General features: G+C 39.9%; 1 protein-coding gene across 3 annotated transcripts; it reads left to right on the top strand.

Annotated features, from left to right (window-relative positions):
• Positions 1 to 318: 318 nt before the first annotated feature.
• On the top strand, positions 319 to 16,684 carry LOC121706654 (CD209 antigen-like protein D). Of its 3 annotated transcripts, none has more exons than XM_042088589.1 (5): positions 319 to 471; positions 14,830 to 14,916; positions 15,124 to 15,209; positions 15,289 to 15,395; positions 15,496 to 16,684. In XM_042088589.1, exons 1-5 carry the CDS (start codon positions 387 to 389, stop codon positions 15,635 to 15,637), a joined length of 507 nt encoding a protein of 168 aa, XP_041944523.1. In that variant the 5' UTR covers positions 319 to 386; the 3' UTR covers positions 15,638 to 16,684. The 3 variants fall into 3 exon arrangements, with proteins under 3 accessions (XP_041944523.1, XP_041944515.1, XP_041944533.1); XM_042088581.1 differs by having other exon boundaries at positions 15,070 to 15,209; XM_042088599.1 differs by lacking the exon at positions 319 to 471 and adding an exon at positions 2,832 to 3,132 and having other exon boundaries at positions 15,070 to 15,209.
• The last annotated feature ends 3,004 nt before the right edge of the window (positions 16,685 to 19,688 follow it).

The raw sequence follows: 19,688 nt of genomic DNA, 5'->3' as shown, positions 1-19,688 counted from the left end.
GACACAATTTCTGTGTTAAAATGGCTCACACATCTATTGTGTAAAATTTGACACAACATGTGTAGTCCCTGAACACACTCACCACATGTGTTAAAATTCTACACATGATGTGTCATTTTTAACACATCTCTTTTTGCAGTGTACCCAATTACAATTCTACTGAAATTACTTGGAAAACAAAAATATAAAAAAAAAAAGATTTATGAAAATTCATTAAAATGCAATTTGGAAACTCTTTATATATTAGGCCCTTTTCTAATTTAGTTTTACTGAATTGCACAAGCCAGCTTTGTTCCTCTTTAAATGTGTTAAGTTACCACATGAGGGGTGCAATAAGAGAGAGGAACCAAAGGACATCCTCAGTCGATAGGCAGCAGTAAAGCAACATGGAGGCGGCTGTGGACATGAACATCTATCAAAACTCCCCTGATGGGCAACATACTCAGGCCCCTGCATGCAGACATCACAAAGGTAAAACTGAAGAGACTCTAAAGGAGTTAGCAGTGTTGTTCCAGGGCAAATTTGTACAGAAGGCTAACTGTTTGGCTCTTAAAAGCATACATTTTTCTCATCTATCAGTTCTGACAACAGAAAATGGGTGTGCCATGTGGCTTACATGCCTGTAGCCAGCTGAGGTCAAAGAGGTCTGGACCTTGGTAATGTTTTAAGAGCTAAAAGTTAGATTTGAAGCTAAATATTCACCTGAATTAAAAAAAAAACAATCGGCAGTTGAAAGCGTCTCTGTGCCAAGTGCATTCTTAATTCAGTTCAAATGTGTTAGCGGTATTAGTGTTTGCTGTGTGTGTCAGTGTGGGCAAGACTGATCCCATCTTAATGACAGAGGGTGGCTGACTTATGAGCACACATCAGTGAAAGCTGTTTGAATTGACGCAGGTTGTATGTGTGTGATCATTCAGCATTGTTGGGGAGCCGAATGGCAGCTTGATAGTTAAATGAAATGGAAGGTTAAGGTCCTTTGTGGCCTAGACCTGGGAGAGCATCAAAAATAATATTTATTATGTTTTAATACAAAAATTAAACTGCTGAAAACGTCTCCTGGGCAAGTGCACTCTTAATTCAGTTCAAATGTGTTAACAGTATTCACTTTTGGGAAGTAACTGAATACATGTATTCTGGATTACGTATTTGAAATACAAAATATGAGTAGCTGTATTTAAATACAGTTACTACTTAAGTGGGTGGTATTCAGAATACAGTTACACTGATAAATGTAAGGGATGTACGCCATGCCTTTTCAAACTTAAATTCAAATATTTTTTAACCACACCGTGTAGCCTTTGCATCTCTCAGGTGGTTCCTTTCTCTTTCCCTCTCTGTTTATATTGATAGCCTATGAAAGACCTCTCAGGGAATGTAGAATGTGAAATATGTTTTGTTGTAGGCCAATATGCCTATATCCAGCCAGCATGTTTTAGGGAAGTACAGGTTCTCGTTTCTTGACGGTATTCTGCAAAAATGCAACTCCCCTTGTGCTGTTGAAATTCATTAACAAAAATATGTATACTTTCTTTGGCATGTGGTAGCCTGTGCAGACAAAACATCTCTGTTCTTCTTTGACACACTGTTTCATAGCACACAGCTTATACTATATATCAATCCATCTTTATTGTAAAGCAGATTGTGGGTTGTTGTTGACACTATGAGTCTTTCAGCTTCAAATAACCTGTGTGTGTGTGTGTGTCAATGTGAGCAAGAACATGCATTAGATACATTTCTTGATACAACACACACACACACATAGCCTGGCGGGCCATCCTATATCATTGAAATGTATAGTCTGGCATCAAACAATTCACCTCGCTTAATCCAAGGGGCGGGCAGAGAATTGTCTTTCAAACTGCCTAAGCATGCAATAGGCCAGCGCTACGACCATATCCGTATCTGGTCGGCAAAACGGCAAATACATCCTTCTTCGAAAGGAATGACTTAAGTGCATTGTGTTGCTCAACTTTCAAAGAAAAGCACAAGTCCAACTTCTCCAAAGTTGACGCCAACGCCGATTCAAACAACCACTCTCCGTTCGCCATAGCCACCTTCCTTGTTGTTCACCGTCACAGGACTGTCGTCTGTTAAGCCCGCCTTAAGACTCTCTAACAAAATAGAGCGCTGTGATTGAATAACATCCACAGTGTTAGCCAATAGAAATCCCTATGGTTTGATACTAGACGTACAGGCTGAGCAAATTAATTTGCCGCTGCTAGGGTGCGTCTAGATTTCTAGGCTAACACACACACACACACACACATTAAAAAAGTTTCTAAATTATTTTCTTGCAAGTAGATATAGGCCTCCTGTAATGTGCAATTGACGACCAACCAACAACTGGACCTCAGTAGGCTCTCCTCAGCCAACTCGGCGTGATTTAATCTTCACCTTTGCTGTCATAGCGGTATCTTAGTCACTGTGACGAGAAAACATGGTAATCATCATACAAAGATCAACGCATAAGGAATCCATAAGAACATAGAAAATGGAAAGATAGAATAGAGTCACATCTCCTACTTGCTGGTAAGTTTTGAAAATTCTGTATCAAAACGCTTTTAAGTGAATTACTTTCTGATGCAAATGATTACATCTAAATCTAAATATATGTATAATTATATGTATATAGATATATTTACACTTAGTTATCTATTCATTTATAGATACTTTGTTTTATTGTAGGAAGACCTCGTCCAGAGGGTTGGCTTTCTTATGGTAGCTGCTACTATCTTTCAGCCTCACACAAAAACTGGACTGGACCAGTGCCTAAAGAGGGGTGCAGATCTGATTATTATAAGCAGTCAAGAGGAGCAGGTGGCTGGCATCATAAACGCAATGATATTGATTATGAATTAGTTTTAGTCTCATTTTTTTTCCCACAACGGACTACGGGCAGAAATTAGCAATATTTGCTACAACCTGGCATAATGTATCTCCTAGTTTTTATACAAGGTTAAAGTTTTTTTTGCACTGCCCCTGCTGAATTAAATAAATGGCAATTACAGTGATCTTCTTTCAAAGGAATTTGTGAGAGCACTCAACATGAGAGCTTGGATCGGGCTCAGCTACAGCAAAAAAAGGCAGGGTCTGGAAATGGGTAGATGATGCTCCCCTGACAAATGGCACTGGGTGAGAATGGAGAGATTACAACGACGTAGGAATATTTACAAATAAACATGCTATAAGTGGATAAGATGACCAGTGTTGGGTCAGATTACTTTGAAATGTAATCCATTACTGACTACAAATTGCATGGCAATTTTTGTAATCAGTAACGTAATCAGTTGGATTACCAAAAACATGTAACGTAATCTGATTACTTTTAGATTACTTCAATAAACATGTCCCTTAAGTAAAAGACACCACCACTGAATTGATGAAAGAATTCTCATTCTATTTTTCTCTTTATTATTCTCTTTATTATTTCATTACATCTAAGAAATCTCTTTGCTCTGAGTAAGGCATTCCTGTGTGAATTAACTGATCTTTTCCTCCAAAAAACTTAATGTAGCCCCCTGTTTTAGTGTTACCATTTACTTTGAGGTCACCATGTCACATTTTCTGAAAAAAACCCAAAACTAATACATTTCTATAGCTATTCTCCACTTTGGGGGTGGTGTTTTGGTGGTTGAAATTTTCACCCCATCCAAAAATTGATCACTTAGTCATCATGGATGTGATCATGGATCACTATTCTCCAAACATGCACAACTCAGCTTAACCTTTATAAGGGCACACCTGGACAATGAATTTAGCTTTCGCTGGATTTTTTTGACCCAGGGACATGGCCTGAGATTGAAGGACACCATATCCATTTAAATTGTGGGGGTGAGAAAATTATTCCTTTGGGATGTTTTTCAATCAGGGGGACCTGGTGACTTTCTCAAAGTAAACGGTAACACTAAAACAAGAGGCTACATTAAGATTAGGAGGAAAAGAGCAGGCAGTGTGCTGGGAGACCTGCCCCAATAGTAAATAAGTTAGTAAGTAAGTTTGATCCCGTGAGGGAAATTTGGTCTCCCAATCCGTGAATTAGTGAAGCACACAGAACACACAGTAAGATGAAGCACACATTGAGGTGAAGCAGCACACCAACCCGGAGCAGTGAGCTGTCTGCTACAGCGGCGCTCGGGGATCAGTGAGGGGTTAGGTGCCTTACTCAAGGGCACTTCATCCGTGGATGTGGGCATGGGAGAGCAGTGCTCAACCACTTCCACATTTTTTCTACTGGTAGGGGATCGAACCGGCAAGCCTGTAGCTTGTCAAATTAAAAGAGAGCTAGGCTATCATAAAAAGGTTGCATTGTTTGCATGATAAAATGTAATCAGGTAATCCCCAACAATGTAACTGTAATCTGATTACACAATTTTTTATTGTAATCTGGGCTGATTATAATTACTTGATTTTTGTAATCTGATTACGAAATCCAGATGACATGTAATCCGTTACTACCCAACCCATCTCTTCATACCTGGAATGATGAGAGCTAGTACTAGAATACACCTTATGGTGCAACCTGGACACATCGTCAGTGATGCTCCCGGGGTCATAGGGTGTTTCTGGGTCTTACATCAGACACCCTCACCCGGGCAACCCAGCCGGGGGTGATCAGGTCCCGTTACATCAGCCGGGGGTGATCAGGTCCCGTTACATCAGACACCCTCACCCGGGCGACCCAGCCGGGGGTGATGTGTCCAGGTAGCGCACTACGCCACGTGTCCCCCCTCTTTATCCAGAGCCACCGTGAAGCTTTTTCAGCAGCTTCCAGGATGTTCTTGATGGCTCTTTGCCTGTGCAGTCCGCAAATCCCTAAGAGTCCCAGGACACGGTGTAAAGACTGGCCTGCGAAGCCCCTGCAGCCCACTTCAACAGGCTCACAGCGGGCCTTCCACCCATTCCTCCGACACTCAGCTACCAGGTCCGCGTACCTGGCCCTCTTCCTTTCCTGGGCTTCCTCCATCCGATCTTCCCAGGGGACAGTTAGTTCCAGTAACACCACCTGCTTGCTTGCCGCGGACATCAAGACCATGTCCGGTCGGAGTGATGTGACTGCAATGGTGTCCGGGAATCTCAACTGTCTCCCTTGATCAACCAGGAGATGCCAGTCTCTTGCTGTTGTGAGCAGGCCCCCTTGGGCCTTTCTGGGGGGCTGAGGCTTCTCACCTGCTCGGACAAAGGCAATTTCAGACTTGGTTGGGTGATGCTGCTTGCTGATGTTCATGCCAGTGCAGATGGTGTCTGCTACTGCCTTCAGGACCTGGTCATGGCGCCAACGATAACGCCCATCTCCCAAGGCCTTAGAGCAGCAGCTGAGGATGTGCTCTAGTGATCCCCTTTTCTGGCAGAGTTGGCAAGCAGGTGAGTCCACCAGGCCCCAAGTGAACAGGTTGGCAGGGCTGGGGAGGACGTCATACACTGACTGTGACTTTCAATTTCAGTGGATATGCGAGAGGGCACCGTACTCCAGTCACTGATGCAAGATGGAGGCATTTTGATCTATATTCGTCTATTGGGCTATTACTTTATTTGAAGATCATTATTCACATTTTGACATTTAACACAATAACCATAATATAGATAGTTTGATTATATGTAGCCTAGCTGCTGTAATCTTCTGCCTAAAAATCCAACATATAGTATTGATTGTGACTAAGATTGATATGCAGTGAGTAAATAGTCTATGAAGGAAAGTACAATTCAGTTTATGCTGAACGTCAGGGGGCTACACCGGGAAAATAGGTCTAATCACATCCGCTTATTAAGTGATAACATTGATTCTGACAGCAATTCTGCGATCGTGAACTTTGGTAATACTGTTAACCTGCTTTTTAAATTTGTTTTATCGTCTGTTTGTTATATTGTTTTGTCCAAATATATATATATATATATATATAAATATATATTTGTTTTGTCCAAATATATATACCGGTATATATAAATATAATAAATCCTGATTTGGGTATCTTAATCAGTGGTCCAAACATATACTAATACCATATACCATATAGGGCTGGGTGGTAACTGATTACAAGTAATCTGGATAGTGTAATCAGATTACAAAAAACAGGTAACTAATAATCAGACCATATTACATTAGTTAAAATATTAACCTTTTTAGCCAATAGATGAGTGCCTTGGTTTTTGAAGAACATTATAAAATATTCAATTTATTCTTTCAGTAAATATAAGCAAAAACAATATTTGAGTATCAGTATATTTATACGCAAGGTGACTGAAGCAATTAAGTGAATAATATCAAAGTGTTAATGTACATATGGAGCATTTTGCAAATATATCCTACATTTCTCGAAATGGGCACGTTACCTCACATCAACATGCATGCATTATACCACATTTCACTGCTTGACTAAAAAACATATACTTAACTCGTGTTAACCATGAGGAAAATATTTAACATAAGTAGTTTCTGACAAAAGTTATGTTTTGTGCAAACATGTTTGTAGCTAGAAGGTAGAAGTCTTTTTTTGTGAATTGTGTGCATTTCCCTTCCTTTGTTTATAGCCCATGTTCCATATTAATCGTAGACTATCACAGCGAGTGCATGCAAAACATGGTTTTCTTTTTAACTGTGAGCCACACACACACACACACACACACACACACACACAGTATAATTGTTTCAACTTTACAGGGAGTGACCAAGGTAAACAGATTTGTGACTGCCTGTACAAACACTGGATTTATGGAGTTAGTTTAATGCCATTAATATTTTGATCATGTGAAAAGGTGTTCACATGTGTAATATATTTGGGAGTAGGAAGGGAGGACCATTGTGTGCATTTGCAAGTGATATTATCATGTACAAAACATTTTCAAACATGCAGAAAATATTTCTACAGATACTACATTTCTTTGCACATGCACAAGTTATTTTACACAAACTTTATTACGCATGTGAACATCTTTTCACAAGCTCAAAATATGAATGGCCTTAGAATTAACCCTATAGGTAAGGATCCTGTTCATGTTGCACAGACGCAAACACAGTCTAAAATCTGGCCCCATAGCTATGGATTAGCTACTAGCAGCAATGCACCAATGTTTTTCCCCTATCGACAGTACTCGGTGACCTCGAACAACCGGGTCCTATGTTGAAAACGGCCAGAGTACTCCTTTAAGAATGCACTTGCTATAGAGAAGTTTTCAACTACTGATTTTTCATTTTTATTCAGATGAATATTTAGCTTCAAATCTTATATTTAGCTCTTAAAAATGATCAACCTCAGTGACCTCATAGCAGGTTATGGGCCTGTGTATGGCCTAATTGTTCTAATATTGTATAATGACAAAGGCAACATAGAAGGTTAGCTGGTAATCAATCATGACATCCAGGTTTCTTGCAACCTTGGTAGGAACCACCTATAGATAGGTTTGATGATTTCAATGTTGTTGCAAAGGATTATGGAAATCTGGGTAACACTCAAAACAGCTGAATTGCTGTTATGGAAGAAATGTACCTACACCTATGAATAACGGGAGTCTGAGATAAGGCTTGTCTTTATACAGTAGTTAGTTAGAGGTCAAGTATGCATCAGAAAAGTATGCACCATGAGACAACCTTTCATTCAGTCATATTTATATCAAAGGAAAGCAGAACTAACTGTTTTCAGTGAGGATCTGATTGTCTTAGTTTCAATTCTACATGTCTGGAACATATGCTGATTCAGTCATATAAAAAGGTAAATAGTTGCACTAAAAATTGAGAAATGAATCATTGAAAAATACTTTAAAGGTTTAGTGTAAAGGACCCGTGTATACTCATGACATCAATTTCATATACAGTATTTTATGTATTTTCATTGGAATCCCTTAAAATACGGACACTGTACCCTGAAAAACATGCAATTTAACCTGTCCTCGGTGTGTTTAAGTGTTTAAAAGTTAACAAAAGTGTAAATATACTTATCAATTGAATTGAGTGGTTAGATAAAATGTCACATAATACATGAAATTAACTTTACATCATTATTATACATAAAAACTGCTAATCATAGTTGTTGGTGCATGCAACTAAGGACACAGGTCCAGGTTTTCAATTATTTGATATTTCAAAGAAACAGCTGCCGTTACAGCTTATGTGTCAACACCGTCAAATATGACACCATTAGTTTAGAATTTTGGAATAAATGTTGACGTTTTTGCTTAGGTTATAGAGACAGCTTGCTACTGAGGAAAAACTAAATGGCTCCAGTGTACAAGCCATGGTTAAGATGGAAAAAAAACATAGAATTTTGTCAACTCCATCAGGTTTTTACATCTGACAGTGTTGACGTTTAAGCTGATGGAGTTGAAAAGTGCTCCCAAAAACTAGTCAAGTCAAGTCAAGTTTATTTATATAGCACATTTCATACACAGAGGTCATTCAATGTGCTTTACATAAACAAAACCAAACAATAAAAACAAATAAAAGCATAGAAGGGCAATATAGTCAAAGAATAGTTAAAAGGTAAAGATCATAATAAAAAGAAAACATAAAACAAAGGCAAAAGTAGTAAAAAAAGTAATAAAAGACAAAGTAGAATAATTATCAAGGCAGATTCAGAATTTGTAACTCGGCACAGTTAGCAGAAAGCATCTGAGAACAGTTTGGTCTTAAGTCTAGATTTAAAACTGGCTACAGTTGGGGCCTTTTTAATGTCATCCGAAAGTTGGTTCCACAGCTGAGCAGCATAGCAGCTAAAAGCTGCTTCACCATGTTTAGTTCTAACTGTAGGTTTTACTAGCAGGTTTTTCACCTGGGACCTGAGAGGACGAGAAGGTGTGTACTGCTGAAGTATGTCTGACAAGTATTTAGGTCCTGCTCCATTTACTGATTTATAAACAAGCAATAGTGCTTTAAAGTCAATTCTGTGACTTACTGGAAGCCAGTGCAAGGACTTAAGAATTGGAGTAATGTGGTCAGTTCTTTTAGTTTTTGTTAGCTGCTGCATTTTGTATCACCTGAAGCTGTTTAATAGTCTTTTTAGGAAGGCCTGTGAACAGCCCATTGCAGTAATCAACCCTGCTGGAGATAAATGCATGAATGAGTTTTTCTAAGTCATGTTTTGACATCAGCCCTCTGAGTTTGGCAATATTGTTGAGGTGGTAAAAAGCTGATTTAGTTATCGCTTTCATGTGGCTGTTGAAATTTAGATCACTGTCAATTAATACACCAAGATTTTTAACAGTATCCTTTGCCTTCAACCCTTTTGTGTCAAGGAGAGTGGCAACCCTAAGTCTTTCCTCATTTTTACCAAATATAATTTACTTCAGTTTTTTCTTTGTTCAGCTGAAGAAAATTTTGAGACATCCAGGTGTTGATTTGTTCTATACACTGACACATAGATTCAAGAGGACCATAGTCGTTTGGTGATAGAGCTAAGTAAATTTGTGTGTCATCTGCATAGCTATGATATGAAATCAAATTATTTTGAATGATTTGTCCAAGTGGGAGCATATAGAGGTTGAATAATAGTGGCCCCAAGATCGACCCCTGGGGAACACCACAGGTCAAGGACGTTGTTGTTGAGGTACAGTTTCCGATGGCAACAAAGAAGCTCCTTTCTTGTAGATATGATTTTAGCCAGATGATAACTATGCCTGTAAATCCAACCCAGTGTTCTAGTCTGTGTAGTAAAATATTGTGATCAACAGTGTCAAATGCTGCACTAAGGTCCAGTAGCACTAGGACTGATGTTTTACCTGAATCTGTGTTGAGGCGTATGTCATTGGAAACTTTAATGAGAGCTGTTTCAGTGCTGTGATTTGCCCGAAAACCAGACTGAAAGTAATCAAAATACCCATTTGATGTTAGGAAGGTGGTTAATTGATTAAAGACTACTTTTTCAATAATTTTGCCAATAAAAGGTAGATTGGATATGGGCCTGTAATTGTTTAGCATGGAGGCATCCAGGTTATTCTTCTTGAGAAGTGGCTTTACAACAGCTGTTTTCTGTGACTTAGGAAAAGTGCCAGACAGCAGTGATACATTTACAATTTGAAGGACATCCGCTGCTATGAGGTGAAAAACAGTTTTGAAGAAATTGGTAGGCAGAGTGTCTAAGACACATGTGGAAGAGCTGAGATTCGTAGTCTATCAAGCTGAACTCTGACATCAAGTTTAGTTTCCCTCTGTTTGTTGTTGGAAGTTCAGGTTGTTGAATTTGTAATTGAGCAGATATGTTGAGTCTGATTTTGTCAATTTTACCTTTAAAAAAAGATGAAAACTCATTGCATTTATTAGTTGAGAGAAGTTCAGGCACTAATTGTGAGGGGGGATTTGTTAACTTATCAACAGTTGAAAATAGAATACGAGTGTTATTTGAACTTCTATTGATAATGTTAGAAAAGAAAGACTGTCTTGCTTTGCATATTTCAGAGTTATATGTGCGGAGCATCTCTTTATGGATTTCATAGTGGATCTGAAGTTTGTATTTACGCCATTTTCTTTCAGTCTTCCTACACTCTCTTTTTAGAAGTTTAACTGCTGGATTTTGCCTCCATGGTGCTTTCTGTTTGTCTTTAACTTTCTTGAATTGTAATGGAGCAATGTCACCCATAATGTTTGCCATTTTTGCATTAAAGTGATCAAATAAGTCTTCAGAGTCTGACAGTTGACTTGACTTTAGTGAAAGTGCTTGCTCAAAGAGAGCACTTGTCTGATCATTTATGATTCTCCTTTTTACCATCATAGCTGTGTTTTGAGTGTGTGGGGACATAGACACATCAAAGAACACGCAGAAATGATCAGATAAGGCCAGGTCTTTAACAGCTGTAGAGACATCGAGACCCTTTGTGATAACAAGGTCGAGGGTATGGCCGAGAGAGTGTGTTGGCCCCTGTACATGCTGTGTTAGGGAGAAAGTATCGATTAGTGCAATGAATTCCTTGGCATAATTGTTTTCAGGATTATCCACATGCAAGTTTAGATCCCCTGATATAATAAGACAGTCAAACTCTATGCAAACAACTGATAGCAGTTCACCTAGCTCTTCAAGAAAAACTTTAGCTGAATGTTTTGGAGGCCTGTAAATTGTCAGTAATAAAATCTGAGGAGAAGACTTAATGCATGCACACAGATATTCAAATGAAGTAAAGTCACCGAATGACGACTGATTGCACTGAAAAGACGTCTTGAAAATTGTGGCTATCCCCCCACCTCTTTTATTCGCTCTGGTAGCACTCAAGAAACTGAAGTTTGGGGGAGCTGATTCGGTGAGAGTAGCAGCACTGTTTGCTTGATCTAACCTTGTCTCAGTTAAAAGTAAAAAATCAAGGTTGTGTGTGCAAATTAGATCATAAATTAAGAATGATTTGTTTGAAAGAGATCTGATATTTAGGAGTGCTAGTTTTGCTGTAAGTGTTGGGGAAATATGATCCATGGGGGAAATCTGAGGTTGATGTGGTACGGGTAGGAGATTGGACTGGTTTACCCTATAAGCTCGATGCATTTGTGTTCTATTTCTTGTCAATACAGGAATAGAGAATGTCATGGGCTTACTGGGTCCCAGCATGTTCTCAAAACTACTGTCAGTACCATTTATATTGCAGGGACCCTGAGAATATCATGCAATACAGTCATCATATAATTGTCCCCTGCTGCTGCCATCTGTATTTTCCACTGCACATTCCATGCTATATGCCGGCTGAGAAAATGAACTAAGAGGTTGCTGCTGCTTAAGAGATCCTTCTAAACGGGGAGGGGGAGGGCGAGGGGGTGGAGGTGCCCTTCGCTTCTTTGGTGCTAATGATCTTGGGCTAGTAAAACTCTGCATGGCTACTGGTAGCAGTCTCTCCATTCTTGCAGGGAACATCATGTGCTTGGGTGGGGATGGTGATGGGTATTCAGGGGATCCTGTGGAGTTTGAGTGGGTGGTGGGATGACGGGGTGGGGATGATGATGGGAGATTAGGGGGGTTTGTGTGGCCTGGGGAGTTTGATTGGGTGTGGGTGGTGATGGGAAATCAAGGAGGTTGGGGTTGAAAATTGATCCAGAGTCTCCATCTGCCTGCTGAGGTTCTGGAAAGTTTGTTGCAGATGCTCCACTTTCAGCATGTATTCCAGTAGTGTATTCCATGTTGTTGTGTCTTTGTGGTGACAAGGAGACGACGGAGGTGGGGAGGGGAATCGGTACTGGTGTTACAACATGACCCTTCCTTTCTGATATCCTCTCAGCAGCTTTGATAGGTGCTATCTCCTCATGCTCATCACATCCATTTGTTTGCTGAGATTCCAGGGAGTTTGACGCCAGTGATTGACTTTGAGTCATTTTAGCAGCACCCATCTTATCTTGTCCAGTGGACATGGCTTGGCATTGTTGAGCTGGTTGTTTATGTTTCTCCAAGGTCTGCATTTCAGTGGAGGGCCCCACAGCAGGGGAGGTTGGGCATATCTCTGTTTCAGCCTGTGCAGAGTGTTTTGGTTTAGCTGAGTGGTTGAGGTCATCCGCTTGTTCCGTCTGTATGGCCACTATGCGCTTATCAGAGGCTCGGCTCAAGGTTGGCAGAAAAAATGTTGGGTGCAGGAGAGAGAGGTGATAGTATTCGGTTAAGATCTTGGCCCCAGTCCAACTTAGCTCTGTGCTATTTGGTCTGAAGTATTCCCTGCGATTCCAAAAAAGGTTAAAATTGTCAATAAAATTCATCCCAACTGAAAAGCATGTTTTTGCGAGCCAGGTGTGAAAATACAAAGCTTCCCTCTGCTGGGAGTGGGCCACTGATGAAAATGTGTATTCCAAGCTCATATAGGGCCGAGAAAAGTTCCTTGAAATCTTCTTTGACATACAGCTGTTCTCTGTAGATGTCATTTGCTCCAACATGCACAATGATGCGCTTGATAGTTGCATATTTTGACACCAGTTCTGCAAGCTTGTTTTTTGTGTCAGACACTGAAGCATTTGGGAAACAACATACAATCATCCTTTCCCCATTTATATGTCTCACAGTAGAGTCGCCAAGAACGAGGGTTGTGGGATGAATAGGTGCTGCTTCTTGTCTGTGCCCATCTTTCTATTGTTGTGGTTTGATCGCTGCCTGCTTTGGGTCTGTTCCCTGGGAAATTCCTCTCTCATGTCCCGGAGGCATTCAAATCTGTTCCATAGTGTTAGGGGCTGTGGGCTTCCATAGGACCACAAGCCCTGTAGTAGTTTGCTGATCTGTCTGTATTTCTGATACGAGGCCTGAAGTTAACATCTGAATTTACTGGTGTTGAGGTAATTACAGTTCTTGTATTACGTTTTTTGTTTTTTGGTCTGGCACCTTGCCTGTGCCAAGGCTCTGTACTCACATTTCCCTTTGTGAGGTCGATGCATTCATCTGCTCTATTAGCAGTGATATTAGACTGCTGGGTTACATTCTCTGCATTTCCAGTAGTTGCTGTACTCACTTCATGAGATGCCTCTCGTAGTTCATCTGTCGTTGATGGAAAGGCATGCATCTTTGATTCCAAAGTAGAAATCCTCTGTTCTAGCTCAGTACATTTTCGGCATGATCTCCTGGGTCTCTGGCCGGAGGAGCGCATTTTATTTTAATCCAACTTCAAGGTGAATTGCCGTTCAGTTTTTGCTCGTTGACTTGGCTGGCTCATTTAAAGTAAAAAACTAACCACTAAAGTTTCAGATTTAAATGTACTGGTTTCACTGTTTTTGCTAAACTAGCTTGTAAATGAAATAAAAGAATGAAAAAGAGTGGAAATTGCTAAAAGGATAGGTGAAGCAGGAGCAGTGTGAAATGCGTCCTACTCGCTTGAGTAGGAGAGAGAGAAGCCTATATGTATACATGTACAATGTATAACAACCACATCAAATAATTATAAGCTAAATTAGAAGAGGCCACGGGACAAGTGTCAGTGAATATCAAATATCCATCAGGTGTACAATAAGCTCAAAGGTTACAGTGACTTTAGAACAACTAAGGGGTGTTTTCAAGCTTGACAAAAAGTGATGTCCCAAAAATCTCACTTAGCTGTTGTGGAGCATTTGTAACCTATGCTCTTGCTTGCATAGGCTGTGACAAGGCTCAACATAGGAGCACACAAGGCTGCAAATTCTCCTGTACTCCTTTTATAAGTATAAGTATATATACTCTTTTGATCCCGTGAGGGAAATTTGGTCTCTGCATTTATCCCAATCCGTGAATTAGTGAAACACACTCAGCACACAGTGAACTGAACACACAGTGAGGTGAAGCACACACTAATCCCGGCGCAGTGAGCTGCCTGCAACAACAGCGGCGCTCGGGGAGCAGTGAGGGGTTAGGTGCCTTGCTCAAGGGGACTTCAGCCGTGGCTACTGGTCGGGGTTCGAACCGGCAACCCTCCGGTTACAAGTCCGAAGCACTAACCAGTAGGCCACGGCTGCCCCACCAACTAATTCACTAATTCACCGATTGGGTTAAATGCAGAGACCAAATTTCCCTCACGGGATCAAAAAAGTATATATACTTATATATATATTTTTTATTTCTGTCGGATAACAGGCACCTCTGAACTGACCACATTTCAGCCCTCTAGAGTAAACGTTTCTCAGCTAGATAATTTTTAATTAAGCATAAGAAATAGTAGTTGTGTATGGTTGTGGCAGGGAGTAGTACGGATCAATCTCAGTAGGCTGTCTTACCCTCAGCCAACTCAGCATGATTGAATCTTCACCTTTGGGGTCATAGGGGTACCTTAATTGGCTTAGTCACTGCACAACGAAAAAACATGGTAATCACTGATCATACAAAGGTCAGCACGTAGGAAATCCATAAGAACATAGGAAATGTAAAGATAGAATAGGGTCACATCTCCTACTATATGACTTACATGCACATTTGATACACTTTTCAGAGTACAGATTGTACAGACTGATTGCAGTGAGTTTTGGGATTCTCTGTGTTCTGCAAGTGGCTCTTAATATCTACCTGCGTCTCGCTGGTAAGTTTTGAAAAGTCTGTAGGCCTATATTAAATTACTTTGTGATGCAAATGATTACATCTAAATCTAAATATATGTACAATTATATATTAATATGTTTATTAATATACATTTAGTTATCTATACATTTATAAATACTTTGTTTTATTGTAGGAAGACCTTGTCCAGAGGGGTGGCTTTCTTATGGTAGCTGCTACTATATTTCAGTCTCACACAGAAACTGGACTGATAGCCGGGACCAGTGCCTAAAGAGGGGTGCAGATCTGATTATTATAAGCAATCAAGAGGAGCAGGTGGCTGGCATCATAAACGCGAAAACACTTGATATTGATTATGAATTATTTTTATACTCATTATGATCTTCTTTCAAAGAAATTTGTGAGAGCGCTCTCCGTGCAAGCGTGGATTGGTCTCAGCTACAGCAAAAAAGACTTGGTCTGGAAATGGGTAGATGGTGCAACACTGACCAATGGCACTGGGTGAGAATGGAAAGATTACAACGACATATTTCAATATTTACAAATAAACATGCAATAAATGGATAAGATGACCTGAGTGTAATCCTGCTGCTGTCCACAGATACTGGCTCAAAGGAGAGCCCAACAATCTGAAGATGAAGGAGAACTGTGGTGAGACGTGGGTTCGTGAACCATCTCTTCAGACCTGGAATGATAACAACTGTGACTTTGAATTACCGTGGATATGCGAGAGGGCACCTTAGTCCAACTGATGCAAGATGGAGGTGTTATGAGTGATTTTGAGCTACAGCACATTTGTCTATTGTTTCTTTTTTGAAGATCATTATTCACATTTTCACATTCTGTATAATACTGTATGCACTGTGTGTTAAACAGTGCATACAGTATTACTATACTATTCTAAGCTCTCTTTTGCTGTTGTTTATTTCAGGTGTCTTTTAGTCATATTTTCTCTCATTCCTGAAGGGCATAATAAAAAAAAAAAACCTCACCCTCACCAAATGGACTGCTGATATCATTCTCCTCCTGTAGTGGCGTTGTTCTTACATTTTTATTAAAAAAACCCAAAAACTGACAGCTCAAATCACTGTCTAAAAAGAAAATCACTATTGTTGGAGAAGAGAACTCTGATAATACAGCTTGTTAAGGAGACATCCGGTGAGTTTTCACATAGATCTCCGTTTCTCGAGGTCACTAAGTACTGTCGGTACGGAAAAAAACAAAAACAATCAGTTTTACCTAGCTCGACTTGCTGCAGCCAGCATTTAACTCCCAGGCAGCTATGGTGCTACACTCTGGGGGCATGTTCATGAGCCCCCATGTTCATGCCACCAGAGTGTAGCGCTGTAGTTGCCTGGCTGCTTGAGCTGTAGGCTGCAGCAACTCGAGCTAGGGTAAAACCGATTGTTTTCATTTTTTGTACCGACAATACTTGGTTGACCTTGAGAAACGGAGATCTATGTGAAAAATTGCTGGATTTCTCCTTTAAGAGCCTCTTAAGAGCATGACTCATACATACAACAGTATTGACTATGTGTGTGCATATGATAGTGTGTGCTGGGTATGTTAAAGAAAGGGGTCAACTTATCACAATGAATGAACAAGTGAAATTTCAGGCGTGAAGCAGCACTAAGTTGTCCATGGCTTCCCCAGAGCTCACTTTGAAATCAACATTTTCAATTTCCCATGACCGTCTCCTTCCATCTGTCCCAGACATCTACTCTTTGATGAAGTGGAGGTTTACTTACATTGTATGAGTGCCAACTCTATTGCTGTACTGTTAAATTAGACTACTTGAATTTCCCCTTGGGGATCAATAAAGTATCTATCTATCTATCTGTCTACTTGTATGAATCAAAAGGACATACTGGCCAGTTCATTTCAGTTACACATAGACCAAGTGAGCCAGATAGGAAAATCCCTGGGTCTGTGGGCGACACAAAATACGATGTGGCTAAAATAACGCGTGGCAAGTCAAAACATGTCAGGGCTGCCAACTATTCAGATCAGCTTGGAGTGAGATTTATTAATGGAGACTGAGTGCACACTAAAAACTTTCAACACCCAGTCAGTTTGTCACTGATATTTATCTAAAAGATTGAAGATCATTACGATCAATACATTGTATCGTGATGGGCCATTATCTCTTAGCAGCTCCTTTCTAAGTGACGGGTTTTGGAACGAGTGGGTCTTGTGGAAAGAGGACATGCTGTGTTTATGACAGGACTGTGTGATGTTTTCTTCTTTAACAAACATACTATCACTCTGTCATTTGCAAACTTCCGTATGTGACAGTTATCAATCTCAGTACAACAGGCCTCAGTGTACAGGATGGAAAGGAAAGGAGAGAAAACACAGCCTTGAGTCAGTAAAAGATCCAGTGTCCAGTGAAATGTCCATGTATTCTCACTCAAGATCTGTTTGTGAGGAAGTCTAAGATCCAGATATTAGTAGGCTTATCCACCTTCTCTGTGTTATTAAAGCCTATGGGTGTTAATACTTACAACCACTAGAGTAGCAATTTCTACAGTAGCCTACTTTACTTCATATCTCACAGTACAATACTTTAAATGCTTATTTCAGTAAGTATGGGGATTTCTTTTTTAAAAAAAAAAGGTGGTGGCCGTACAACCTTACGACAAACATGGCTGCGCCCATAGTTGAGAAGAGGTTACATGTAATTTCTTTGCATTTGTACTGTGTTGGTCATTTTAATGTCGATGCAATGCTACACTAGATTACATTGCTGCTTTAATCCGGTCACCAATTCATGCATTGCATGGATTTGTTTTCCAGCCATTTAGCTAAAGAGGCTACATGTAGCACAAAACAATAACAATGACTAGCCTGCTAATGCCCCTTGTGGCTCGAATTTAAATTGAAATAGGCGAAATTGAGTCACATTTTTTTTTTTTATTATTAATTCACATTGACCATACCCAACAAGGGAGAATAAGGGACGTGTTCTCGTGTTCTAGACCAATGTCCAGCACTAACGAGACAGCTGCTGCCCTGCTGGCATCCATGTTCTTCCCAAAAAGACTACAAACCCCAGCGTTCGCGCTAGCAACTCATTCGTACATGTCGTACGGGTGGGCATACCAGGATTTACGATACAAAAGGAGAGGGCCATAGCTTTAACCTTTGTAGGTTCCCAGGGGCAGTTTCTCATACGAGCAATATGGGCAGCCGCCCAGGGGTGCGTTTCTAGGAAGCGTTGTTGGCTAACTTGATAGTTTGCTCTGTCGTTCTTGGATTTGGTGTTTCTAGAAAGGGTAGTTTGAACTCTCAGTTTTGAAAATGAACGTTAAGGGACATGTTTGTGCATGCCTGTAGCCATCTATTCTGAAGTAGTCAAAGGCGATTCTAAACGAGTCCAAAAGTCGAAACAGGACCCATCATCAACATTTCTGTGTCCACCACTCTAGTTCATTCAAAACAAACCAGAAAAGGGACTCAAAGTGCTAAATACCGGAATTATCCTTTAAGTCACGAAATAGACAATAGAATTTGCAACACCCTGAAATTCGTCTAGGCTATATATTTTTTTCAACATAGATATTTAACACAAATAATGACACATTGAAAGTGTTGTGAATCAGAATCCTTTCTGTAAATGCACATACTGTACTCTTGTGTCTTTGGTCTGTATTCAGTAGGGCTTGAAAACGAAATTATTTTTCAAACGTTCCGTTCCGAACGGTTCAGGTAGGCCTATGTTTAACGTTTTCGTTCTTGCATACGTTCCGCCACCAACATATCGGTCCTGAACCGGTTCGGAACGCAAAATATTGTTCGTTCTTAAAGTTCCGGCAGTGTTTGGCGGGCCTATCAAGTCTATTTTTGTGGACTTTACCTTAGAATAGACGTACTCATTATTTCCCCTTGATTTAGCCTATACCGTAGCTATGCCCAAAAATAATAAATCACAGGTGGCATCCAAAAACATTCAGATGGGCTATCCATCCCATAGCCTACAGAGTGTAAGCCTAACCTATGCCTATAAATAATTTCTCATCAAAAATATTTCTGGATACGTGCTAAACTCCTTACCTGGTTGTAGCCTACAGTAAGTTTTATCCATATGGAGATCTTCAAAGGCTTGCGCTATAATTCCAGCCCTGTTTATAAACGAACCTGTCTGTTGCTGACAAGGCCTATCTCAAATTTCCCGTTTAACTCTTCTACATAGAATAGGCTATAATTGCGCAAACATTTCAAATCCCGACTTTAAAACGACAAGGCGTGGACAGGCAAAATAGGCTATTACGCATAGGCTACAAACAATTTCCAAATCAGTTTCAGTAGCCTACGCTACGAGCTGGCCTAAGATCCGAAGTGGCAGACGGATAGGTTACATTACAACAGCAAGACAAAATATACACATTTGGACCAAAGGTCCATTTATTCTTTTTTTTTTTTTTTCAAACTGCAGAAATCAAATTATTAGGCTGTTCGCCTACAGTAGTTGGCTACATAGCGGCTTGTTAGCTCACATTAACAGTGTAGATGCGGGCTTGTTTTTCGCAGATTAAAACATATGGCATTTAGACATTTTCCCAAAAACTCAATATAAATTCAATAATATCCCCATAATGGCGAATTTTTGGGCCTACACTTTTGTCTAAGCTAGAGGTTTTTTCCCTATTAAAAACATTTTGTCAAATGTTAATTGATATAAGAAACAAGATAGTTCCATAGTTCCAAAGGTGATGAAATTATAAAAAAAATATTATTTTATCACTCGGCTAGATATATTGTTACTATTATTCTATTATTCTATTAATAATAATA

This window comes from Alosa sapidissima, chromosome 1 (assembly GCF_018492685.1).
Source record: "Alosa sapidissima isolate fAloSap1 chromosome 1, fAloSap1.pri, whole genome shotgun sequence".
In the NCBI taxonomy this organism is placed as follows: Eukaryota; Metazoa; Chordata; class Actinopteri; order Clupeiformes; family Clupeidae; genus Alosa; species Alosa sapidissima.
This window is presented reverse-complemented; position numbering and strand designations above follow the sequence as displayed.